This window comes from Thalassophryne amazonica, chromosome 9, assembly GCF_902500255.1.
Source record: "Thalassophryne amazonica chromosome 9, fThaAma1.1, whole genome shotgun sequence".
Classification (NCBI taxonomy): Eukaryota; Metazoa; Chordata; class Actinopteri; order Batrachoidiformes; family Batrachoididae; genus Thalassophryne; species Thalassophryne amazonica.
The window spans coordinates 37,301,781-37,329,248 of record NC_047111.1 but is presented as its reverse complement, the minus strand read 5'-3'; the positions used below and the strand labels follow the sequence as shown (position 1 = coordinate 37,329,248).

At 46.8% G+C, this 27,468-nt stretch overlaps 1 protein-coding gene across 1 annotated transcript in view; it reads right to left on the bottom strand.

Moving 5' to 3' along the window:
• The window catches only part of LOC117516991 (histone-lysine N-methyltransferase, H3 lysine-36 and H4 lysine-20 specific-like), a 134,715-nt gene that overhangs the window by 38,361 nt on the left and 68,886 nt on the right, over window positions 1–27,468 (bottom strand). The window contains 4 exon segments of the mRNA XM_034177885.1: window positions 8,390–8,435; window positions 11,054–11,154; window positions 21,262–21,520; window positions 24,405–24,517. Of these exon segments, the coding sequence (XP_034033776.1) occupies window positions 8,390–8,435; window positions 11,054–11,154; window positions 21,262–21,520; window positions 24,405–24,517 (519 nt within the window).

Sequence of the window (27,468 nt, the reverse complement as noted above, 5' to 3'; positions counted from 1 at the left end):
CCAGTGCGCCCTGGTTGTGCTATGGCATCACTCTGACTCATAATATTAAAAACAAGAGCTAGTTAACATTGTATTACAACAATGATGGCAAGGTTTTGTATGTAATATGTAATAACGTGATCGGACAGCTGGATGTGTCAAAAATATGCATTTTCAGTCATGAAATGGCTGCCATTTTTAAAAATGGCAGCCATTTTGGAATGACATTGATACTATTAAGTTCTCCTGGTCAGAATATATACATTTTGATATTTGCATTACTCAGATGTTTTGATTCGTTGACATTCTGAGCTGAAAACACCATTTTTCACCTTTAACATGGTGGCCATCTTGAAAAATGTCAGCCATTTTGTTTTTTCACCTGGATATGTTGTGTGGGCCGCCAGAAGAGGAGGTACTGCTGGCCCACCACCAGAGGGCGCCCTGCCTGAAGTGCGGGCTTCAGGCACGAGAGGGCGCTGCCGCCCCACAAGAGCGGCCGGGGTGACAGCTGTCACTCATCGGCTATAACAGCTGTCACCAATCATCTGCTCCTCACCCCTAATAAAAGCAGGACGACACCTCCACCACGTCGCCAAGATATCGTTCTACCAAGGAGGTAACGTTTTCAGCCTGAGTATTACTAACGTTGTTTCAGTGAATATGCTGTTGCAGCTGTTTTCCTGAAGAACCGGCGTATGCTGCGACTGCTCCGCCCTGCATCCCGCCAGTTAAGTGATTGATAGTAGCTGCACGAGTGTAGATGAGAGGTGGATGTGGAATAACCACCATACTTGTTACGGGGTGTACACACACCCACACCTGACTGTTTTTGCTCTTCGCCAGCAGTACCAGATCCGACACGCGGAGACGGTGGCCACCTGGGGGATTCGGAACTTGGCGGCTCCAGTACTCTCCTGGTTCAGTGGCGGAGGAAATCGTGTGGTTCCGGTTCTTCTCCAGACGGACGTCTCCTATCATCGAGCCTGCCCACATGACACCTTGATTGACTGACTCTGTATTCATTCTATAATCTGCTGTGTGTAGTTGTGGCATTCACAACAGTAAAGTGTTCATATTTGACTTCTTCTATTGTCCGTTCATTTGCGCCCCCTGTTGTGGGTCCGTGTCACTACACTTTCACAACAGGATAGCGACCTTTTCTAAGAGAGTAGGTCCTGAAGTACTTATGTACCAAATTTGGTACTTGTATCACCAAGTGAAAGATTCTTATGTTATATTGACTTAAGCTGCCTCACTAATTAACTCAAAACACCTGCAAAGGCCTTTAACTGGTCTCTCAGTCTAGTTCTGTAGGCTACACAATCATGGGGAAGACTGCTGACCTGACATCTTGCCTGGGCTAAAGACAAAAAGGACTGGACTGCTGCTGAGTACTCCAAAGTTATGTTCTCTGATGAAAGTAAATTTTGCATTTCCTTTGGAAATCAAGGTCCCCGAGTCTGGAGGAAGAGAGGAGAGGCATAGAATCCACGTTGCTTGAGGTCCAGTGTAACAAAGTTTTCACAGTCAGTGATGGTTTGGGGCCATGTCATCTACTGGTGTTGATCCACTGTGTTTTCTGAGGTCCAAAGTCAACGCAGCCGTCTGCCAGGAAGTTGTAGAGCACTTCATGCTTCCTGCTGCTGGCCAACTTTATGGAGATGCAGATTTAATTTCCCAACAGGACATGGCACCTGCACACAGCGCCAAAGCTACCAGTACCTGGTTTAAGGACCATGGTATCCCTGTTCTTAATTGGCCAGCAAACTCGTCTGACCCTAACTCCATAAAAAAAATCTATGGGGTATTATGAAGACAAATATGCAACATGCCAGACCCAACAATGCAGAAGCGCTTAAGGCCACTATCAGAGCAACCTGGGCTCTCATACCATCTGAGCAGTGCCACAGACTGATCGCCGCATTGCTGCAGTAATTCAGGCAAAAGGAGACCTGTCAGGTTCCTGGTTTTTTGGGTTGTGTTTGCATTCTTTGTCTCTTGTTCTGTCTCTGTTCTATCCTTCTGCTTGGGTTTTCTCTGTCTTGTTGTTTCTTGCCTTTCTCTCCTGGTTCTTTGTGGTGGGTGTGTCCCTCTGTCTGGCCACACCCTGGTTCTGGGAGTTTCTCCACACACCTGTTCTGAGTTTGCAGTTAATCACCCAGGTGCTTTATAAGCCTCACAGTTTGTCTCTGTCCTTCGCCAGATCGATGTGCCTTGTGCCTCTTTCCAGTTCAGTTCCTTGTGTTTTTGCCTTGATTGCTTCATCGTGTTTCTGATTACCTGCCTGTGTACCTCGACCACGCCTAAGCCTGATAATTGTGTTACTGTTGCTTCTTTTGGACTGCTTATCTGTGTACCGACCTCTGGTACTGAACCAAGTAAATGCTTTTACTCCACTGAGCTGTGTACTCGCATCCGGCATTTGTGCCCAGCCTGCTTCACCAGCTAACTCTGACAGATCGATCTGGCCAACTATGGACACAGCAGACGCTTTCCAGCGGGCGGTACACCACCACAGCCAGCAGCTAGCTCAACAGGAGGACCAGCTTGCCACCCTGAACACTGGTATTAGCGAACTAGCAAAGCGACAAGACACATTCATGGCCTCCATGAGTTCTCTGATGGAGCAAATACTGTCAACCGTGAAACATCAGGCTATGACCGACACGGTTCCTGTCGCCTCACCATGTCTGGGACCGTCAGCAGCCCCGCCGGCTTCCGTACCCGTCTCTGACGTCTGTCATCAACTCTCCCGACCTGAGCGGTTCTCCAGAGAGTCAGGGGATGTGAAGCCCTTTATTACACAGTGTGAGTTACATTTCGAATTGATGTCACCAATGTTTCCGTCTGAAAGGGTGAAGATAGCATTTGTGATCACTCACCTGACCGGCCGGGCAGCAGCGTGGGCTATGGCTGAGTGGAGCCGCAATTCGCCATCTTGCTCCTCCCTCGCAGCCTTCACCAACTCACTGCAGCAGGTATTCCAACACACCTCTCCAGGGTGCGAGGCGGCATGCTCGTTGATGAAGCTACAGCAAGGCAATCGCCGGGTGGCCAACTACGCCATAGATTTTCGTATTTTGGCCGCAAAGAGTGAATGGACTCACACGGCGCTCCACGATGTGTTTTTCCATGGCCTGAATGACAGCATCCAAAGTCTGCTCATAGCGGTGGATCTGCCCGAAAATCTTGATGACCTCATCGCACTGGCGATCCGAACCGATCATCGCTTATCGGACCAACCTCGCCGGGACTGCCATCATCCCGCTCCAAGGGCTGCCTCCATAGCCAACCTCCAGTTACACAGGAAGCCGCGCCTCTTCCGGTGCTCCCCAAGAGCCCATGCAAGTGGGAAGAGCACGTCATTCCAATGAAGAACAAGAGCGACGCCATGTGGAGAGACTTTGCTATTACTGTGGTCAATCAGGTCATGTTCTCTCACTTTGTCCTGTAAGGGGTGCCCCCGTGCGGCCGAGATCAGTAGTGTGGGTGAGTCAGAGCTCAATCGCTCCTTCCTCACAAGATGCTCTTATTGCAGAATTTAAGTCTGACCATGTTATCTTGTCCAACCCCGTGTTTATTGATTCCGGAGCTGATTCTAATCTTATGTTGTCATCTCGCCAGGTCTCTCAGCCTTAAATTGCACCGGCTTTCAAGGCCTTTGGTAGTGCATGCCATGGATGGCCGAGAGCTGGGCCAAATTGAATTTCGCACGCAATCTGTTAGTATGACCATCCCTGAAAATCATACTGAACAAATTAGCTTCCACATATTTGATAAAATGACTCACTCTGTTATAGTGGGGCATCCCTGGCTTCAACGCCATAAGCCACGTCTTGATTGGTCTCGGGGAAAGATTGAGTCATGGGGACCTGCATGTAATGATTCCTGTAATAAGGTCAGATCTCGAGGGGGTCCCATCTTGCTATCATGATCTCGCTGAAGTCTTTAGCAAAACTAAGGCTAAGGCACTTCCACCCCACCGCGAGTATGACTGTGCTACTGACCTTCTTCCGGGGACTACGCCACCCTATATTCAGGAGTCACTCGCGGCCGGGTTGATACGTTCTTCGTCTTCACCCGCAGGGGCAGGATTCTTCTTCGTAGAGAAGAAAGATAAGACCCTCTGCCCTTGTATTGATTATCAAGGACTTAATGACATCACAATCAAAAATCGGTACCCTTTACCACTTATTTCCTCTGCTTTCGAATTGCTAGAAGGAGCCAAGGTTTTTATGAAGTTAGATTTACGGAACGCATATCACCTGGTACGCATCCGACCGGGGGACGAATGGAAGACCGCCTTTAATACACCCACAGGCCACTACGAGTACCTCGTAATGCCGTTTGGTCTTACTCCTGCTATGTTCCAAAGTCTCGTAAATAACGTGCTGCGTGAGTACCTTAACAAATGTGTCTTTGTTTATCTCGATGACATACTCATTTACTCACCTGATCTGGAAACTCACACCCAGCAGGTCCGGACCATTCTTCAAACTCTTCTGCAAAACGGTCTTTTGTCAAAGCCGAAAAATGCGAATTCCACCGTTCCACAGTATCATTCTTGGGATTCGTAATTTCTGAGGGGAAGATCCAGATGGATCCTGCTAAGGTTAAGGCGGTTCGAGATTGGGTGGTTCCGAGTTGCCGTAAGGACGTCCAGAGGTTCCTTTGTTTCGCCAACTTCTATCGTAAGTTTATCCGTAACTTCAGTACCATCGCAGCTCCTCTACATCGCAGGTCTAATGCTACCTCCTCACAACAGTCTTTTGTATGGACCCCAGAATGCGAGGAGGCATTCCAGAACCTAAAGCATCGTTTTACAACGGCCCCAGTGTTACTCCTTCCTGACCCCGCCTGGCAGGTCGTGGTCGAAGTCAATGCATCTGACATTGGAATTGGGGCTGTTCTCTCTCAAACAAAGCCCAGCGACAATAAATTGCATCCCTGTGCATTTCTGTCCAAAAAACTCTCTGCTGCAGAAAGAAATTACAGCATCGGAGATCGCGAACTGCTAAGCAATCAATGTGACCTTGGAGGAGTGGCGCCATTGGTTGGAGGGGGCACAGCTGCCTTTCCTAGTTTGGACCGACCATAAAAATTTAGCTTATCTCTGCACAGCGAAACGGCTTAACGCTCGACAGTCCAGGTGGGCCATATTCTTCAGCCGATTTAATTTCGTGTTATCTTATCATCCAGGCTCTAAGAATGGGAAGCCAGATGCTCTTTCCCGTCTTGGTGGCTCTTCTGATTCCACGCCTAATCCGGAAACTATCCTTCCCGAAACCTGTTTTGTGTCAGCACTTACCTGGGATGTTGAAGCGAAAGTAAGGGCAGCGCTAGTACTCCAGTTCCCTCAGACTGTCCCTCTGGCAAATTATTCATTACGACCCCTCTTAGGGGTGAGGTTAGTCCGTTGGGAACATGATAGTCGATTCTCATGTCATCCAGGTATTCAGAGAACTATGTTTGTGTTAAAGCAGAGATTTTGGTGGCCGCACATGTTAACTGATGTCCAAGAATATGTTAATGCTTGCTCTGTTTGTGCTATGCATAAATCCTCCACTCGCCCTCCTGCAGGTGCTCTGTTACCTCTGCCCATTCCTGTCCGACCATGGACACATATCTCTGTTGACTTTGTGACTGGGTTGCCGGTTTCAACAGGCAACTCGGTAATTATGACTGTTGTGGATCGTCTGTCCAAAATGGTGCATTTTGTACCTTTGCCTAGCCAAGGAAACGGCTGAGGCTCTGTTAACTCATGTCTTTAGGCTTCATGGGTTGCCACAGGATATTGTCTCTGATCGGGGTCCTCAGTTTGATTCACAGTTTTGGAGGGAGTTCTGCCGTCTTCTCGGGGTCACATCCAGCCTCACATCTGGTTACCATCCCCAAGCTAATGGTCAAACAGAACGCCTCAACCAGGAACTTGAAAAGGGTATACGAATCCTAGCCTCCCAATGTCCTGCCTCTTGGTCCTCTCAGTTACCATGGATAGAACTAGCCCACAACAGTCTACCTATGTCTGCCTCTGGTTTTTTGCCTTTTCATGTGGTTTTTGGTCATCAACCATCCTTGTTTAATTCCATAGATCTACGTTCACTGGTACCTGCAGCTCTGGGACTCACCTTACGTTGCCAACGACCTGGGAGCGGGCTCGGAGAGCCCTGTTGCATTCTTCACAAGCATACAAGGCCGCAGCAGATCGCAAACGGTCGATCGCACCCTCCTACGCCCTGGGACAACGAGTTTGGCTTTCCACGCGCCACCTGCCACTACATGGAGTGCCTCGGAAACTAGCTCCAAGGTTCCTTGGCCCATTCCCGATATCCAAGATCATTAACCCTGTCTCTGTCCGTCTCCGCCTTCCAAGGTCCATGAGGGTTCACCCTACTTTCCATGTCAGCCACCTGAAGCCTGTGCGGTCCAGCCCTTTGTGTCTGCCGGCCGATACCCCGCCTCCCGCCCGTTTCGTGGATGGGGGGCCCGCCTTCACGGTGCGGCAGCTTCTGGGTTCCCGGCAGCGGGGTCGTGGTTTCCAGTATTTGGTGGATTGGGCGGGTTATGGCCCTGAGGAGCGGACCTGGATTCCCTCCCGGTTTGTGATGGACCCCGCCCTTATTCGTGAGTTTCATGCTTCTCACCCTTCTGCTCCTGGGCCGTCGGGGTCGGCCCTTGGGGGGGGGGGGGGGGTACCTGAGACCTGTCAGGTTGCTGGTTTTTTGGGTTGTGTTTGTATTCTCTGTCTCTTGTTCTGTCTCTGTTCTATCCTTCTGCTTGGGTTTTCTCTGTCTTGTTGTTTCTTACCTTTCTCTCCTGGTTCTTTGTGGTGGGTGTGTCCCTCTGTCTGGCCACACCCTGGTTCTGGGAGTTTCTCCACACACCTGTTCTGAGTTTGCAGTTAATCACCCAGGCGCTTTATAAGACTCACAGTTTGTCTCTGTCCTTTGCCAGATCGATGTGCCTTGTGCCTCTTTCCAGTTCAGTTCCTTGTGTTTTTGCCTTGATTGTTTCATCGTGTTTTTGATTACCTGCCTGTGCACCTCGACCACACCTAAGCCTGATGATTGTGTTACTGTTGCTTCTTTTGGACTGCTTATCTGTGTACCGACCTCTGCTACCGAACCAAGTAAATGCTTTTACTCCACTGAGCTGTGTACTCGCGTCCGGCATTTGTGTCCAGCCTGCTTCACCAGCCAACTCTGATAAGACCCAACTACGTATTGAGTGCTGTACATGCTCATACTTTTCATGTTCATACTTTTCATTTGACCAACATTCAACAAAAATCTTTTTTTTTTTTGTATTGGTCTTAAGAAATATTCAAATTTTCTGAGATACTGAACTTGGGATTTTCATTAGTTGTCAGTTCTAATCATCAAAATTAAAAGAAATAAACATTTGAAATATATCAGTCTATGTGTAATGAATGTATAATTATACAAGTTTCACTTTTTGAATGGAATCACTGAAATAAATCAACTTTTTCATGATATTCTAATTATATGACCAGCACCTGTATGTATATACGAGGTCTGTCAATAAAGTATAGGTCCTTTTTATTTTTTTCAAATGAAAGACGTGCGGCGGCACAGGAAAAACACCTCCGTGTTGATAACCATTTGTAAAATCCAGGCGGCTTTTGATGGCTTTCAGTGGAGTGAGTATATGAGAAATTGTTTAACAGCTGCACATGTTCCAACTTGTCCTTAAGGCTTCCAACAGAGGTGTTTTTCCTGTGGCGGAGCGTCGCAGCGGCTGCGAGCCGACACTGCAATCCGTCCGCACGTCTTTCATTAAAAAAATCTCCTTTAACAGTGGAATATCCGGATAAAATGCTGAAACCGACTTCTTCTGAAACTTCTCTGTTCTCTCACGACGTCCTGGATCAATAGAGCCTGAAATGTGGAGGTTTTCAGCTTGAAACAGGCTGACGACGGCGCCTGAGAGCGCTGCGCGACGTCTCACACCGTGGGAAGTCCTTAAAGCGACAGTATCACCTCAAAATCTCTCATCAGCCGTTAAAATTTTCACCGAAAACCAGCTTAATTTTTCGAACCGTGTCCACTTCGACGTGTCTCACAGGTTTAGAAAAAATTTTGATCAAACAACGCGCCAGTCTCTCAGCAACTTCTCAGACAAAGGAATTCCGACGAGGGGCTGGACGACTCCTCCCACAAGGAGTGCTCACAGGCGAATGACGTCACCGACAGGCGTGGAAAAACTCACGCATGCGCACGAGGGTTCAAGCATGTCTGACGTAAAAACATATGAATGAAATCCATATAGTTTTTGAAAAAAATAAAAAGGACCGTTACTTTATTGACAGCCCTCGTATATATATATATATATATATATATATATATATATATATATATAAAATGTGACTAATTTTTCAGTAGTGTACCTGACTGTTGAGCAGCAGGATTTGAGCTGGTCTTCAAGGTTTTGACCTATTAAAGAAGAAGAAAAAGAAACTTTTTAGGCCATGCTGCACAATGACCACACATGGAGAAAAAATATGCAAAAAAGAACAGATTGTAATTCCTTTATTCATTAGGCATACAATATAATTCCTCCATTTCAAAATAATGGAAAATTGCAAAAAAAAAAAAGAACAAAAAGAAAAAGAAAAGTTACATCTATTAGAAAAAAACCCACACACCATTTGTGTTTGAGATCCCATTGGTCATAAGTGAATTTGTGGATCTTCTGTGTACTAAACGTAGGCTTTACAGGTTTTCTATGTCAAATATGAAATTGGTCACTGGATCCTTAAACTCTGGACATAATAAACTCTACATGGTGGATCCGTGATCTCTAACCATAATAGAAAAAAAAAAAAAAAAAAATCTGTAGTTTTTGTCAAAAGCATTTCCTTTCAGACATTATTGGCATGATTGTCTTTCCATACATCTGAGCTGAGCTCTTGCAGCTGGCTGTGCTGCATGTCAGGATGTAATTCATAAAGAATGCAGGATGTCTCATTTTGGGAGGAAAAAAAAAGCATTTTTGTCAATTTTAGTTTATTGTCTATATTACTGCGTTTGGAAAGAGATGTCATTTTATCTAAAGCAGTAATTTGTTTTGATGTTATTAATTCTGACCGGACTCTGTCTCAGCAGAGAGCCGTGCAGCGTTTGAGCTGTGCCGACAGAACAGAAGACGATTCTTGTTTCTTGACTGCAACAAGAGTCCCAGTTAGTGACTTTAATCCACACAAAAGTGACTCACGATTGACATATTTTAATGGCTTTGAGAGGGGGTAAGAAGTGGACTTGCCGCTTCTGAAGAGCAGCGAATCAAAGAACCAACGAGCCAGTGGATCGAAGCACTGCTTCATTGGTTTACGCTTCAAAGTGGAGTCATGCTGCAGAAACGGTTGAATCAATGTAGAGAAATGATCATTTTCGCGACAAACACCCTCAAAAACAACAACCGCTCCGAAGGAGCTTTAAGGGAATCGTTAAGTAAAAAGACTACTGATATCGGTAGATTGAATCATTTCTTAACGATACCCAAAAAGAACTGGTTCTTGATACCCAACCCTAATTGTAACAATCATTCATTTATGGAAACAAGCACCAAAATTGGTACACATACTCCTTCCTTAGACCAGGGGTGGCCAAGTTCGGTCCTCGAGCTCTACCTTCCTAACACTCTTAGTTGTCTCCCTGTTCCAACACACCTGAATCCAATGAAAGACTCGTTAGCAGGGTTTTAATGAGTCTTTCACTGGATTCAGGTGTGTTGGAACAGGGAGACAACTAAGAGTGTCAGGAAGGTAGATCTCGAGGACTGAACTTGGCCACCCCTGCCTTAGACATTACTCTTTTGAAAAAGACAGATTGGCTACTTGACTTTTCAATAGGCAACCAGGTTGGGGTCAATTGAAGAATTACACAGGGGTCACAATCAAAAGATACTCCAAACATATTACACCACATTATATGTCTAATCATAAAGATTCCAAAAAGTTTAGTTTGGACTGTCTGGGACTGATTGTTCTGGAGTTATGGGGTAAAAACAGCAAGAATGGTGACAAAGGTCAATTTCAGTTTGTACAGGGGTCAGCAGTTAAAAGTTCCTCAAATTTTGCTAAAAAGTGATGCAAATTATTGGTTGAGTTAATAGGGTTTTTAAAAGGAATAGTTTGCACCGCGCCTCTGCGCATGCGTGATGACATTACAACTCTATCCGGTTAGGGAGCCGTGGTTTCATTCAATAACAAGAGCTGTCAAAAAACTTTCTCGTGACGGCTGTGTGCACATGCGCACAGCTGTCTGTGGCGCACAGCCGTTTGGGTGTGTGTACAATGTTTGTGCAAGATGTCAGACTTGGGAGGCTGGACGAAGTTGGATGACAGCCAAACGGAATGCTAACAGTACAGGAATTACGCAAACAAGGAGGAACTGTCAAGACAGAAAGCAAAATGGAATACGGATGACTTGAAGTTGTCGTCGGGATTCATACAGGTACGAAGCTGGACGACGGTTAAATGATGTCTCTGAAAGTCAACGTAAGTCCAGATTTCTTGTTTCATTTTGGCTTCAGTGTCATGCCATGTGACCGGGGCTTTAGATCGATATTCACACCACTGCAGCACTCCTTCTCATTCCTTGTGGGTTCACAAAAACAACAACAACAAAACTACTTTCCGATCCGGCATGGAATTCACCTCCAGTGGCCATTTCACTCCCTGGAAATCTGACAGCTGAGCAGCCAAACATGCGAGCGAGAGGCTCTCTAACTGTAAGTCTTGGTTTCAAGATGGCGACGCATCTTGAAAATTGTCCATTAACTCAACTTAACTTTATTTATAGAGCACTTTTGAAAAGCCAAAACTGAAACAAAGTGCTGTACATGAAAGGTCATAAAAACAACAAAGCAACCGAACAACTATATAAAAACAGCAATAAACAAGCAAAACAACTAAAACAGAGCGAAGTCTCATATTGTGTTAAAAGCCAGTGAATAAAAGTGGGTTTTAAGATTGGTTTTAAAAACTAAGACTGAGGTTTTTGCAGTGTACTCACAAACATGAGGACATCACATTGTGCCTGTGCTGTACCTTCTTTTTCGTCCCTGTTGAGGCTTCTGACTCCAGACAGTACTCCAAAATCTTCTGGGTGGGTTTCCTCTTCCGCTTCCTTCCCAGCAGAGGAACGTTTCCTGTCAGTCAAATATCAGAGCAGAGGAATGAAATATATACAGGTTGTGTGCATCAAAGATGATTGTTGGACAATTGGACAGTTCCATCATCCATCACCAGTGGCTGACTGATGTCACAATGTGGAGCCACCATCATGATGCCACGTCCCCCAGCCTGGTGCACACATGCTAATTCTATTTTCGCAGAGATCAGATTGAGCACTGATGAATCTGTATCACAAGGAGTGTCAGCCAGAGAGCACAAAAATGAAGGATGGGATGAGTCTTTATTTATATGTCAAACAGCTGAGATCTGCCACTGCTGCACAGTGGCTGCACCAGGCAGGTGCGAGGCAAGAGTGGGCTGGGACAAGGGCTAGCGTGTAATGAAATTGTGGCTGAGTATGTCAGGGGGAGGTAGTATTCTGCTCGGCTGCGAGTGGCCTGGTGCAGGTTGTGTGGTGGTGTCAGTCTGCTGAAAGGAGAGAGGAGGAGGACACAGACTCATGTGATATTCTCAAGGTTGTGAGAAACATATCAACTAGTGGGAAAGTCTGTTTCAAAGCTGACAGTTTGTCGTTTCAGGAAGTTGTCGAAGGAGATCACTGTGACGTTCTGTCACTGATTTATTAATAGGAAAATGACGAAAATCAGAGTCTGACTCATCAGCGCGTCCATTGACCTCAGAGGGTTAAACTGCAAAATTATTATTGTAAAAATAATGCTCATGTTGGTCATATTTTTTATCATTTAAGCTTTCTTTTGACCTTCCTGACATTACATCAATAAAACAGCTATACATATATATTATATATATATATATATATATATATATAGTGCACGGATGTTGTACATGGATAGGGGAGGTGATGGTCTAGTGGTTAATCATTGGGCTTGAGACCAGAGGATCCTTGGTTCAAATCCCAGCCTGACCAGAAAATCACTAAGGGCCCTTGGGCAAGATCCTTAATCCCCTAGTTGCTCCTGGTGTGTAGTGAGTACCTTGTATGGTAGCACCCTCACATCGGGGTGAATGCGAGGCATTACTGTAAAGCACTTTGAGTGTCTAATGCAGATGGAAAAGCGCTATATAAATGCAGCCCATTTACCATTGTCTGGTATACATCATTGAAGACTTTAAAAATAAGAATTGGGTGGTCAAGTTTGAAGTTATTTTGGATCTTCTTTAATTCACACAGGCTCAAATACATACGTCAAACCCAAGCAGCAACCTGACACCTCATGAAATTAAGCCTATGTGAAAGTTCAGTTCCTTGACTGGCTGCTTGAGGCTGGCTCCAAAACAGAGCACTTTCCCAAAAGACTCCAAAATGTCTAACTTTAGAGCAGAAATACGAGGGCTGTCAATAAAGTAACGGTCCTTTTTATTTTTTTCAAAAACTATATGGATTTCATTCATATGTTTTTACGTCAGACATGCTTGAACCCTCGTGCGCATGCGTGAGTTTTTCCACGCCTGTTGGTGACGTCATTCGCCTGTGAGCACTCCTTGTGGGAGGAGTCGTCCAGCCCCTCGTCGGAATTCCTTTGTCTGAGAAGTTGCTGAGAGACTGGCGCGTTGTGTGATCAAAATTTTTTCTAAACCTGTGAGACACATCGAAGTGGACACAGTTCGAAAAATTAAGCTGGTTTTCAGTGAAAATTTTAACGGCTGATGAGAGATTTTGAGGTGATTCTGTCGCTTTAAGGACTTCCCACGGTGCGAGACGTCGCTCAGCGCTCTCAGGCACCGTCGTCAGCCTGTTCAAGCTGATAACCTCCACATTTCAGGTTCTATTGATCCAGGATGTCGTGAGAGAACAGAAAAGTTTCAGAAAAAGTCGGTTTCAGCATTTTATCCGGATATTCCACTATTAAAGGAGATTTTTTAAATGAAAGAAGTGCGGACGGGTCCGCGCGTCGGGACGCAGCCGCCGCGACGCTCCGCCACAGGAAAAACACCTCTGTTGAAAGCCTTAAGGACAAGTTGGAACATGTCCTGCCTGTTAAACAATTTCTCATATACTCACTCCACTGAAAGCCATCAAAAGCCGCCTGGATTTTACAAATGGTTATCAACACGGAGGTGTTTTTCCTGTGCCGCCGCACCGCGTCGGCTGCGTCCCGACGCGCGGATCCGTCCGCACGTCTTTCATTAAAAAAATATCCTTTAACAGTGGAATATCCGGATAAAATGCTGAAACCGACTTCTTCTGAAACTTCTCTGTTCTCTCACGACATCCTGGATCAATAGAACCTGAAATGTGGAGGTTTTCAGCTTGAACAGGCTGACGACGGCGGCTGAGAGCGCTGAGCGACGTCTCGCACCGTGGGAAGTCCTTAAAGCGACAGAATCACCTCAAAATCTCTCATCAGCCGTTAAAATTTTCACTGAAAACCAGCTTAATTTTTCGAACCGTGTCCACTTCGATGTGTCTCACAGGTTTAGAAAAAATTTTGATCAAACAACGCGCCAGTCTCTTAGCAACTTCTCAGACAAAGGAATTCCGACGAGGGGCTGGACGACTCCTCCCACAAGGAGTGCTCACAGGCGAATGACGTCACCGACAGGCGTGGAAAAACTCACGCATGCGCACGAGGGTTCAAGCATGTCTGACGTAAAAACATATGAATGAAATCCATATAGTTTTTGAAAAAAATAAAAAGGACCGCTACTTTATTGACAGCCCTCGTATATGTTTACAGTCTGGTACAAAAACTGTTTTGATCTCTACAGACAGGCTCCTCCTCTGTTAACACCTGTACGTTGTTACGTATGTATGTATAATTTTGACCCGGTGTGGATTAGAGAAGATCCATCCATTTTCTCTACCCGCTTACTCCAACTGAGGGTCATGGGGGGTGGGGGTGGGCTATCCCAGCAGTCATGGAGTGTGAGACAGGGTGCACCCTGGACAGGCGCCAGTCTATCACAGGGCCACATATAGACAGACAAACACATACACAGACAAGCACGCACACCTATGTGTTGTGAAAGTGTAGTGACACGGACCCACAACAGGGGGCGCAAATGAACGGTCATTAGATGAGCCAAAAAGGAACAATTTAATGTTGTAAAATGTGCACAACGAATATACAGACAATCTCAGAATATGATTACAGTCAAATTACAAAGGTGACGTGTGGGCAGGCTCGAGGATAGAAGACGTCTGTCCTGAGAAGAGCCGGAACCGCACGATTTCCGCCGCCACCGAACCTGGTGAATACTGGAGCCGCCAAGTCCCGAATTCCCAGGTGATCACCGTCTCCGACTGTCGGATCTGGTACTGCTGGCGAGAACAAAGACAGTCAAGTGTGGGTGTGTGTACACCCAGCAACAACAACGGTGGGAATGCCACCTCCACCTCTCACTCAATATGTGATGAGTACCGCAGTGATTCCTCAGGGGAAAAGAGTGCCGTCCTGCACTCACTCAGCTTCCACAGAAAGAGGAACCGGTACTCCTGCAAACACTCACAATATACAGATATATTGTAACACAAAACGGCTGAGGATATTACCTTCAATGAAGTACGATATCTCGGCGATGAGGTGGAGATGACGTCTGGGTTTTATGGAGTGAGGTGATGAAGAATGAGTGACAGCTGTCAGGAAGTAATGAGTAACAGCTGTCACTCCCGGCTGTGTCCGTGGCGGCAGCGCCCTCTCGTACCTGAAGCCCGCACTTCAGGCAGGGCGCCCTCTGGTGGTGGGCCAGCAGTACCTCCTCTTCTGGCGGCCCACACAACAGGACCCCCCCCCTCAACGGGCGCCTCCGGGCGCCCAACCAGGTTTGTCGGGGTGTCGGCGGTAGAAGTCAGCCAAGAGGGCCGGATCCAGGATGAAGCTCCTCTTCACCCAGGAGCGTTCTTCGGGTCCATACCCTTCCCAGTCCACCAGATATTGGAACCCCCGGCCCATTCGACGGACGTCCAGGAGCCGGCGCACTGTCCAAGCTGGCTCCCCGTCAATGATCCGGGCAGGAGGCGGCGCCGGACCGGGAGCACAGAGGGGTGAGGTGTGGTGAGGTTTGATCCTGGAAACATGGAAGACCGGGTGGATCCGCAGTGAAGGTGGGAGCTGGAGCTTCACCGCGGCAGGGCTGAGGACTTTGAGGATACGGAAGGGGACGATGAACCTGTCCATCAATTTTGGAGACTGTACTTGCAGGGGGATGTCCTTCGTTGACAACCACAACTCCTGCCCGGGCTGGTATGCAGGGGCCGGGGACCGCCGGCGGTCTGCATGGGTCTTGGCCCTCGTCCGGGCTTTCAACAAGGCAGAACGGGCGGTGCGCCACACCCGACGGCACCTCCGAAGATGGGCCCGGACCGAGGGCACACCGACCTCTCCCTCCACCACGGGAAATAATGGGGGCTGGTACCCCAAACACACCTCAAATGGGGAGAGGCCGGTGGCAGAAGACACCTGGCTGTTATGAGCATACTCGATCCAGGCCAGATGGTTACTCCAGGCCGTCGGGTGCGCGGATGTTACGCAGCGGAGGGTCTGTTCCAGTTCCTGGTTGGCCCGCTCTGCCTGTCCGTTCGTCTGTGGATGGTACCCGGACGAGAGACTCACGGTGGCCCCCAGTTCCCTGCAGAAGCTCCTCCAGACGTGTGAGGAGAACTGGGGACCACGGTCAGAGACGATGTCGGTGGGTATCCCATGCAGACGGACGACGTGGTGGACCAGGAGGTCTGCTGTCTCCTGGACTGTTGGGAGCTTCGGGAGGGCCACGAAGTGGGCCGCCTTGGAGAATCGGTCCACTATCGTGAAGATGGTAGTGTTGCCCTGGGACGGCGGGAGGCCCGTGACGAAATACAGGCCGATGTGGGACCAGGGGCGATGACGCACCGGTAATGGCTGGAGAAGTCCTTGGGACCTTTTATGGTCTGCCTTGCCCCTGGCACAGGTGGTGCAGGCCTGGATATACTCCCGGACGCCCACCAGAAGCGCTGCCGGACAACTGCCACGGTCCTTCGCACCCCTGGATGACAGGAGAGCTTGGAACCGTGACAGAAGTCCAAGACTGCAGCTCTGGCCTCTGGTGGGACGTATAAACGGTTCTTCGGACCTGTTCCTGGGTCCGGGCTCTGTGCCAGGGCCTCCCGGACGGTCTTCTCCACGTCCCAGGTGAGGGTGGCCACGATAGTGGACTCCGGCAGGATGGGCTCCGGTGGATCCGACAGTGCAGTTTTGACCTCCTCTTCGTGTACCCGGGACAAGGCATCCGACCTCTGGTTCTTAGTCCCGGGGCGATAGGTGATCCGGAAGTCAAAACGCCCGAAGAACAGTGACCAGCGGGCTTGCCTGGGGTTCAGCCGCTTGGCGGTCCTGATATACTCCAGGTTCCGATGGTCAGTGAAAACCGTGAACGGCACAGACGCTCCCTCCAACAGGTGTCTCCACTCCTCAAGAGCCTCCTTCACCGCAAGGAGTTCTCGATTGCCGACGTCATAGTTACGTTCAGCCGGGGTCAACCTGCGAGAAAAGTAGGCACACGGGTGAAGAACCTTATCGGTCTCTGCGCTCTGGGACAGCACGGCTCCTATCACTGAGTCAGAGGCGTCCACTTCAACCATGAACTGGCGGCTAGGGTCGGGCTGCACCAAAACTGGCGCAGTAGAGAACCGTCGTTTCAACTCCTTGAACGCGGCTTCGCACCGATCCGACCAGGTGAAGGGGACTTTTGGAGAGGTCAGGGCTGTCAGGGGGCTAACTACCTGACTATAACCCTTAATGAACCTCCTATAGAAATTAGCGAAGCCGAGGAACTGTTGCAGCTTCCTACGGCTTGTTGGTTGGGGCCAATCTCTCACCGCCGCAACCTTGGCCGGATCAGGGGCGACGGAGTTAGAGGAGATGATAAACCTCAGGAAGGACAAAGACGTGCGGTGAAACTCGCACTTCTCACCCTACACAAACAGTCGGTTCTCTAACAACCGCTGCAGGACCTGATGTACATGCTGGACATGGGTCTCAGGATCCGGAGAAAAGATGAGAATATCATCCAGATATACGAAGACGAATCGGTGCAGGAAGTCCCGCAAGACGTCGTTAACCAAGGCTTGGAACGTCGCGGGGGCGTTGGTGAGGCCGAGTGGCATGACCAGGTACTCAAAGTGACCTAACGGGGTGTTAAATGCCGTCTTCCATTCGTCTCCCTTCCGGATCCGAACCAGGTGATACGCATTTCTAAGATCCAGCTTAGTAAAGATTTTGGCTCCATGCAGGGGGGTGAACACGGAATCCAACAATGGCAACGGGTATCGGTTGCGAACCGTAATCTCATTCAGCCCCCTGTAATCAATGCATGGACGGAGTCCGCCATCTTTCTTGCCCACAAAGAAGAAACCTGCCCCCATCGGGGAGGAGGAGTTCCGGATCAGCCCGGCAGCTAATGAGTCCCGGATGTAGGTCTCCATTGATTCGCGCTCAGGTCGTGAGAGGTTGTACAGCCTGTTGGACGGGAACTCAGCGCCTGGAACTAAATCAATGGCACAATCGTACGGACGGTGCGGGGGAAGGGTGAGTGCCAGATCCTTGCTGAAGACGTCAGCAAGATCGTGGTACTCAACCGGCACTGCCGTCAGATTGGGAGGGACTTTGACCTCCTCCTTAGCCTGTAAACCGGGAGGAACCGAGGATCCTAAACACACCCGATGGCAGGTTTCGCTCCACTGAACCACCACCCCAGACGGCCAATCAATCCGGGGATTGTGCTTCAACATCCATGGGATGCCCAAATCACGCGGGAGGTAGAAGGAGTTACAAAAAACTCAATCTCCTCCCGATGGTTTCCAGACACCACCAGAGTTACTGGTTGTGTCTTGTGTGTGAGTAAAGGGAGGAGGGTGCCATCTAGTGCCCGCACCTGCAATGGCGAAGGAAGCGCCACCAGAGGGAGCCCTACCTCCCTTGCCCATCTGCTGTCTAGCAGATTCCCTTCTGACCCCGTGTCCACCAGTGCTGGGGCTTGAAGGGTTAAATCCCCGCTCAGGATTGTGACTGGGAGTCGTGTGGCAATATGTGTGTGTCTCACTTGAATGTTTTGACCCCCCTTAGCCCAGTCTCTAAGGGCGAGTGTTGTCGTTTTGGCCGTTTGGGGCAGTTTTTCTGTATGTGCTCCTTTGAGCTGCAGAGAAAACATTCCCCGCGGATCAGCCTCCTCATTTTGGCCCTGTGCGTTTCCCTACCAACGTCAGTAGGGGGAGCTGTTGCCCCACAAAGCGCTGCGGCTGTGGAGCGTGGGGAGGGCGGCCCCTTTTCGAACCCGGAAAGGAGAGGGGCGGCGCGTATCCGGTCACGTCCTTCGCCTCGCTCCCGACGGCGTTCCTCCTACCGATTGTCTAACCGTATAACGAGATCGATAAGCCCATCTAAATCCCGCGGTTCCTCCTTAGCTACCAGCTGCTCCTTCAGAACCAACGACAGTCCGTTTATGAAGGCGGCGCGGAGCGCAACGTTATTCCAGCCGGACCTCGCAGCCGCGATGCGGAAGTTGACTGCATAAGCGGCTGCGCTCTCGCGTCCCTGTCTCATTGACAGCAGCACAGTTGAAGCGGACTCTCCTCTGTTAGGGTGATCAAACACTGTTCTGAACTCCCCCACAAACCCAGTGTATGCTGATAACAACCGTGAGTTCTGTTCCCAGAGCGTCGTAGCCCAGGTGCGTGCTTTACCCCGAAGCAGAGCTATCACATAAGCTATTTTACTAGCATCTGACGCGTACATGACGGGACATTGTGCGAAGACGAGCGAACACTGCATAAGAAAGTCCGCGCACGTCTCCACACAACCTCCGTACGGCTCAGGAGGGCTTATGTATGCTTCAGGGGATGGTGGGAGGGGTTGTTGAACCACCACTGGAACGTTCATATCCTGCACAGGGTCGACAGGAGGACGAGCTGCAGCAGCGCCCTGAGCGCTCGCCGCCATCTGTGCGGAGAGAGCCTCCACCCTGCGGTTCAGGAGGATGTTTTGCTCAGTCATTTGATCCAACCGAGCCGTAAAGGCGGTGAGAATGTGCTGCAGCTCACCAATCACGCCTCCTGCAGACGCCTGCGCTCCCTGCTCTCCCACTGGTCGTTCAACAGCCGGGTGACGCCCCTCGGAGTCCATGACGCTGGCCGAGATATCCTGTTGTGAAAGTGTAGTGACACGGACCCACAACAGGGGGCGCAAATGAACGGTCAATAGATGAGCCAAAAAGGAACAATTTAATGTTGTGAAATGTACACAACGAATATACAGACAATCTCAGAATATGATTACAGTCAAATTACAAAGGTGATGTGTGGACAGACTCGAGGATAGAAGACGTCTGTCCTGAGAAGAGCCGGAACCACACGATTTCCGCCACCACAGAACCTGGTGAATACTGGAGCCGCCAAGTCCCGAATTCCCAGGTGATCACCGTCTCCGACTGTCGGATCTGGTACTGCTGGCGAGAACAAAGACAGTCAAGTGTGGGTGTGTGTACACCCAGCAACAACAACAGTGGGAATGCCACCTCCACCTCTCACTCAATATGTGATGAGTACCGCAGTGATTCCTCAGGGGAAAAGAGTGCCGTCCTGCACTCACTCAGCTTCCACAGAAAGAGGAACCGGTACTCCTGCAAACACTCACAATATACAGATATATTGTAACACAAAACGGCTGAGGATATTACCTTCAATGAAGTACGATATCTCGGCGATGAGGTGGAGATGACGTCTGGGTTTTATGGAGTGAGGTGATGAAGAATGAGTGACAGCTGTCAGGAAGTAATGAGTAACAGCTGTCACTCCCGACTGTGTCCGTGGCGGCAGCGCCCTCTCGTACCTGAAGCCCGCACTTCAGGCAGGGCGCCCTCTGGTGGTGGGCCAGCAGTACCTCCTCTTCTGGCGGCCCACACAACACTATGGTCAATTTAAAGTTTTCAATTCACCTAACGTGCACGTCTTTGGATGTCGGAAGTCGAAGCACCGAGAGAGAATACACGTAAACCCAGGGAGAACATGCAAACTCCACACAGAAAGGCCCCAGGTGGGAATTGAACCCCTAACCTTCTTGCTGTGAGGCAAAAGTGTTAAGCCCTAAGCCACCATGCTGCTTGGATTAGAGAAGATCCAAAATATATTCAAACTTGTGCAATGAATTGTTTTTTTTAAAGTCATTAATAATTATGTATGCTGTGCAATCATTCCACCTTGGCAACAGAGCAGTTCAAAGACATCATTAACAGTCCAAAATGGCCATGACATTCATGCCCATGATGTAAATTGTAATTACACTTTTTCCACATATCTGACTGATTAATCGTGTGAGATTTCAGACTTTATAATATCGGAATAACTGTGGCAAAATATTCGACCGTTTCACATTTGGATATATGACTCCACACCCTGACCGGTGTTCTGATGAAATGTCATTCCTGTCCTCCGTGCAACTGTGCACATACACCAAGACGCGGAACTGTCGATTTATGCGACAAGAGGCACAATTTGACAAAACACCGACTGCATGTGCTGCTAGCTGTTAGCGCTGTTAACTGAGAGCGAGAGAAAGTCACATACCGACGCTGCCCCTGTACTGATGTGGATTCTGCTTCAGAATTAACGTTTCACATTTGATGGATTTTCACATTTGATGGATTACTCCGCGTCCTGACCACCGTTGCAGCGACGCTTCCTTGGCTCAACCACCGCCGAAATGGGTGAATTTAAGCCACCATACGAAAGTATTGATGTGGATTCTGCTACAGAATTACCGTTTCACATTTGATGGATTTTCATGTTTGATGGATTACTCCGCACCCTGACTGTTGTTGGAGCGACGCTGCCTCGGCTCAACGGTAAGCCTCGCCAACGGAATTACCTACAGAAAAATAAACTGTGCAAACGATGGAATTGAATTAGAATGAGAATAACCCCCTTGTGTCTGATGATTTACGGACATTCGTGCTGTTCAAGCTAACGCATCGCCGTAAAACTCCTTTTTACCAGCGACGCTCTATTTGCGACAGTATAACCAGCATGAATGTCTGCAAATCATCAGACACAACAGGGGTTTTTCTCTATCTGTAAACTTCCAACCACAATGGTACAATGTCTGGTGTTGCAGAGAAATGTGCCGACTCACCACTGTCTTTCACAAGGCCTTCTGACAGCAAAGGTTCAACTTCAGGGGGAGGGGTTAGAGTATCAATGGAAAGCACTGGTGCATCCTGGGAAGTTGTGTTCTCAGTGGTGGAAATTTGTAGTTCAGAGGGCTTTATTGTTTCAGTGATGTCATCAGGAGGTGGTGTCTGTATTTCAGGGAGCAAGTTCAAAGATGTATGGTCATGCACACTGTTTTCTGGTTCTGGCAGATCTGATGTGGGCATGATGGACTGAGGAACCTGACAAAAACACAAGACAAGGTTTTCTTGTTGTTAGTATTATACTTTTTTTGTAGATGCCACAATATTGACACTGACATCACCCAAAAGAACATAAAATATTCGAAGATAGCTCAAAGTGGACATCCCGTTTCATTTTTTCCCCACAGTCTAGTGTGGTGCCAACAGGTACTTAATCTAATTCGCAATTTTCTCTCACCTTCACACAAACATTACGGGTCTGATTTACTGGGAGCCCAGATAAGGAACGCTAAATTGCTTGGACAATCCTAAGTTTTGCGCTTCGGGGTGTGGAGACAGTTTTGTGGGTGATTTACTAGTAGTAAATGCGTAATATGATGTAGTCAGCAGCAGTATGTAAAAGACGATTTTGTACTTTGACGGACGTAATCACAAAATTAAATTAAATCAGCCACGTTACACACATAAATTCTGCCACATAACCAAAATACCGGGTGTTCATGCGATGGCAATAATAAAGACAGACATTTAATGATTGTTGCATCGACAGTATTTAAACAGTGCGGTGAATAGTGCAGTTCTCTGTGTTCTACTGGCAGAACACGGGATAATTATTCACTGATTTGCTTAAATACAACAGGTGGAACAATAATGAAATGTATGAAATAGGAGACTGTGTGCTTTTTATTTTTTGTAATAGTTAGCGATGAGTGTGTTCGACTGTTTTGCATCCAGGCTGAGCGCACAGCTGTGATGTTCCACACAGACTGCAATACGTGCCTCTATGTGTGGTCTACCTGCTGTATGCACCACCATCTATAGACATGTATTCTTAAAGGAAAACGCATGAAGTAAACTGTTACCTCCTTAAATACGCCTGACATTTACAATGAATGATCTATTTTCTGTGCAGTCTCTTTGCTGGAACAGCATTCTGACAAGCACAATAAGTTAACACCAAAGTTTCAAATGCACAAAATACAGACTATCAGCGCCCACTAAAAGTCCTTTTTACCTTGATTTAATTTAATTTAGACTTTATTTAACCAGGCTAGTCCCATTGAGACTGAGATCTCTTTTACAAGGAGGACCTGGACAATTATAAAGTTTCCAATCCACCAAAACTGCATGTCTTTTAGATGTGGGAGGAAGCTGGAGCACCCGAAGAGAACCCACGCAAACACGGGGAGAACATGCAAACTCCACACAGAAAGGCCACACGTGGGAATTGATCCCATGACCTTCTTGCTGTGAGGCAACAGTGCTAACCACTAAGTCACCGTGATAAATCATGTTGCGTGTGTAAACATCACCTGTTGCATGGTCCCTCCCAGAATTTTGCGCACTTGGGTGAACACACCTGAAATTGGATATGCATGAATGCAAATGTGCTAAATAGACAAGGCGCATTATTTTGCATATTTGACTGATATTATCCTTGTTGTGCACTGTTAGTAACTCTGCATGCATGTGTATATGTGAGTGTAACAGTGTTTGCGTGCATTTTAACACACACAAAAAAACCTTTAGTAAATCAGGCCCTATGCCAATACATGCGTTCCATATTTGTACTGCAGGTTGGGAAACTAGAAAGGATTTAGCACACAGATGGGGCAAAGGTTCAAACTGCGGTCCAACAAAACAATCAATATCATATTAGCTTACTATGCTAATTTATCAAGTTTTTATAAAATTCTGCCCTATTAAAGTATTAAAATGTTAAAAAAAAAACTGGTTGACATAGTTTACAGTCAGTATTAATATAATTCTTAATAGTATAAGTACACTCCCTAAAAGAAATAAATGGACTGCATTTATATAGCGCTTTTCCATCTGCATCAGAAGCTCAAAGCGCTTTACCTTGCCCAAGGGTCCTTAGCGTTTTTCTGGTCAGGCTGGGATTTGAACCAATGATCCTCTGGTCTCAAGCCTCACCTCCCCAGGAAATTGTTAATTTATCTGGCAGGTGATGGTGCCAGCTAGCTAGCTACAAAATGGAACTGTCACTGTAATAGTTCTTCATGCCAAGTGAACAAGGTAGCATATATTTCATAATTATCATTATTATTATTATTATTTTCAAGTAAGCTATATAACCTAATAAAATATTCTTCAAATATGTACTCAGGTAATGCGTTAACCTTGAGCTTGTAACAATATATTTGCGTAGGATTAGCTCGATTTTAGCAACACAACAGGTCCAGCGCTAAGCTTCCTGCCTCTCCCAATTTGATAAAGAAATGTCAATACCTATGCAACCAAAATAATGAAATCACTGAAGGAATATCAAAGAAAGCAGTAAAACAAAAAAAACAAACAAAAAAAAAACAGGGGTTTCAGGTTTGTGTTAAGATCTATTCACTGTAACATTAAGTAAAACATCTATACCCCTGACCAGATACAACAAAATAAAAAACTGTCTAAATACTATAAATTCCATTTACTTCTTTAAAAAAAAAAAAAACAACCATAACATCTGCACACTTCAAACATTGCTATGGGTTGCTGCGGAGCCATGTCACTTCTGGTGAAGTGGCCAATTCGAAGGCGAGAATTTGTACTTCCACGACTGGCCGCCCGATGAAACCACCTCGGGCTGCAGTGATTGTCTATTGAAATCAGCTGGTTTTGTTTTGTCTCTAACTTGCTTCTAACAGCCAGCTGATAGCTCTCACTGCCTGAAACAATGAGATTTATACTCCAAGCTGACCTGAAATGAACCATTGCACATTAAATTAACTTTATTGACGAGTCTGACCTCTTTGAAAAGTGACCAAATTACATGCATTTGTATTGAGGTCAGCAAAGTTTTCATCGGCCAGAAATGGCCACCAGAGGGCGCTCGGTGTAAAGTCCGTGGCAACCCATTAGTAGAGCACTAAGATCGACAGTTACAACAAATGTTACTTTTTACAGTTTTTACCTGTCCAATCGGCTGGAGAGGCCTTTTGCTTTTCTTCCTTGTTGAGAACATCTGATCATACTCTTCAGTCCACTCGATTAGCCTCTTGCTCGGTTTTCGGATTCGTTTATTTACTAAAGATTTGATAAAAGAGAGAACTTCATAGTATTTGAAATGTTATACGTATGTTATCATGAACATGAATACTGTTGTAATTTCTCAAGGCAAAGATTTAACTGACTATTCAACTATGGAGCACTTTGTAAACTCACTATTATTTGCCATCTGTTGCGCAAGAATATGCAGCCAACGTCCCTATTCAATGTTTTAAAAGTTTTTTCAAGCATGGCAATAAAAGATCATTTACTGTAATTTAAGACTTTTTGTGCTTATTACAGTAAGTTATCATCACAGAAATTATTACAAAGTGAAATCAATGAAAATGATATTTAGACTTTCAGACTTACAACTTTATTGATCCCAAAAAGGGCAATTACATTTACACTCCAATTACCTCAAACAAGATACAGCAATTAATCCACAATTATTACTTGTTTACCGTAATAATGGCACACATGAAAATTAAAGACAACACATATACATTTGACATTGTTTATGTGCTCTAAACTTGAAGCAGTCCGTCATCTAAATTGAGGCAAAGTGGGTGAAGGCCACAGCAGGAGGGACCCGCGACGCTCAGCTTGGAGGTTGAAGGCTGCAGCAGTAAAAACTGCGCTGCCTTCGAGGTGGCAGGGAGGAAGGCAGGGTGAGGGGAGTGGAGAGACGGGGGGGGGGTAATAGGGATGGAGGGAGGGAGACATGCATCATGTGCAGATGAGTTAAATTTCTGTCAATTAGTGTCCATGTGTGTGTAAAGTCTGATGTTGCTAGGCAACAGCAGGCTGGAAGGGGGGTATAGATGAGAAGGGGGAGCCGAATTCCTTCTCCAAGGCTGTAGATCCTTCTGGGGGAAGAGCAGGGAATTTGGCATTCAGGAGCCGATAAAGCTGCCATGTTGATGTTAGGCGGAGAGATACAGCATTCCATTTACTGCACCTCTGACCGTCTAGAGTCCAAATTTATGAAGCATATTCTCCGGTCCTCAGCAGCACATTCCTTTGCAATGCAGCGATTTGCTCTGAGATTGTATCCATTTTGCGTGTGAGTTCAAGAGTTCACGCAATCTGAGATTACAGAGCATTGCCCAACTCATTAATCATGACAGACTGATGAGGAGACGAAATTCTGGAACCAGCCATTTTGCTAATATTCCTGTGGGTCAGGGCAGGGCACAAACCAATCAGCACCAACCCTCCCACATGAAAGCGAATACAAATGAATCCTCAACGTCTTCCACAGAGAATGGAGCCACAGGTCACACTCCATTCTCTCAGGCATCAACAGCATAGACCGCTGGGTAGGTTCCATCAGGGCACGCAGGGTCCCCCAACTCTGATCTCCTTGTCGAAAAAAAAAATGGTGTCAATAGCACTGAGAGACCAGTTGATCAATTCCATAGTTAATCCAAATCTTTATTTGAAGAATTCACAGTCTGGTGAAGCTGGGACTTTGAAGGTCAGAGCAGAGATAGAGAGCAGAAAGGAGGAGAGGAGAGGGGAGGAATGCGACCATCCTTGCCGGAGTCCCAAGTTGTCATATATATGATATATTCGTTCTTTGGCTTGGTTGCTTAAATTGCACCTTACGGTGCATTAGGAAAGTATTCACAATGCTTCACTTTTTCCACATTTTATGTTACAGCACTTCTCAAAATATGGTTGAATTTTTTTTCCCCTCAAAATTATACACACAACACCCCATAATGACAATGCAAATTTTTTTTTGATTTTTGCAAATTTATTAAAAATAAAGAAAATAAAACAAAGAAATCACATGTACATAAGTATCCACAGTCTTTGCCATAATGCTAAATTCCACGGATCATCCAAAAGGCACCTGAAGGACTCTCAGACCATGAGAAACAAAATTCTCTGTTCTGATGAGACAAAAATTGAACTCTTTGGTGTGAATGCCAGGTGTCATTTTAGAGGAAACCAGGCACCATCCCTACAGTGAAGCATGGTGGTGGCAGCATCATATTGTGTGGATGTTTTTCAGCAGCTGGAACTGGGGGACTAGTCAGGATTGAGGGAAAGATGAATGCACCAATGTACAGAGACATCCTGGATGAAAACCTGCTCCAGAGCGCTATTGACCTCAGACTGGTGCAATGGTTCATCTTTCATCAGGAAAATTACCCTAAGCACACAGCCAAGATATCAAAGGAGTGGCTTCTGTGAATGTCCTTCAGTGGCCCAGCCAGAGCCCAGACCTGAATCTGATTCAATATCTCTGGAGAGATCTGAAAATGGCTATCCACTGACACTCCCCAACCAACCTGATGAAGCTTGAGGTGCTTTAAAGAGGAATGGGCAAAAATTGCCCAAAGATAGGTTCACCAAGCTGGTGGCATCATATTCAAGAAGTCGTCATTTTCTTATGTCTTGTACTGTTACAAGTATTATTATTATTGCTTATCCTTGAACACGCTGTTTGATGAACATTTTCCTCTACTTGCACCCATCTTGTGTGTTTTTAAGAGCTGACGTAACATGTGAATTTCTCCTCTGTGAGATCAATAAAGTTTATCTTAATCATAATCTTAAACTATGCTGTTGTAACACATGTAGAATGTGGCTTGGCATTGTCTTGCTGAAATAAGCAGGGACGTCCCTGAAAAAGACGTTGCTTGGATGACAGCATGTGTTGCTCCAAAACCTGGATGGACCTTTCAGCATTGATGGTGCCATCACAGATGTGTAAGATGCCCATGCCACGGGCACTAACACAACCCCATATCATCACAGATGCTGGCTTTTGAATTTAGCGCAAGTAACAATCTGGATGGTCTTTTTCCTCTTTTGTCCAGAGGACGCAACATCCATTATTTCCAAAAATAATTTGAAATGTGGACTCATCAGACCACAGCACACGTTTCCACTTTGTGTCTGTCCATTTCAAATGAGCTCGGGCCCAGAGAAGGCAGCGGCGTTTCTGGATGTTGTTGATGTATGGCTTTCGCTTT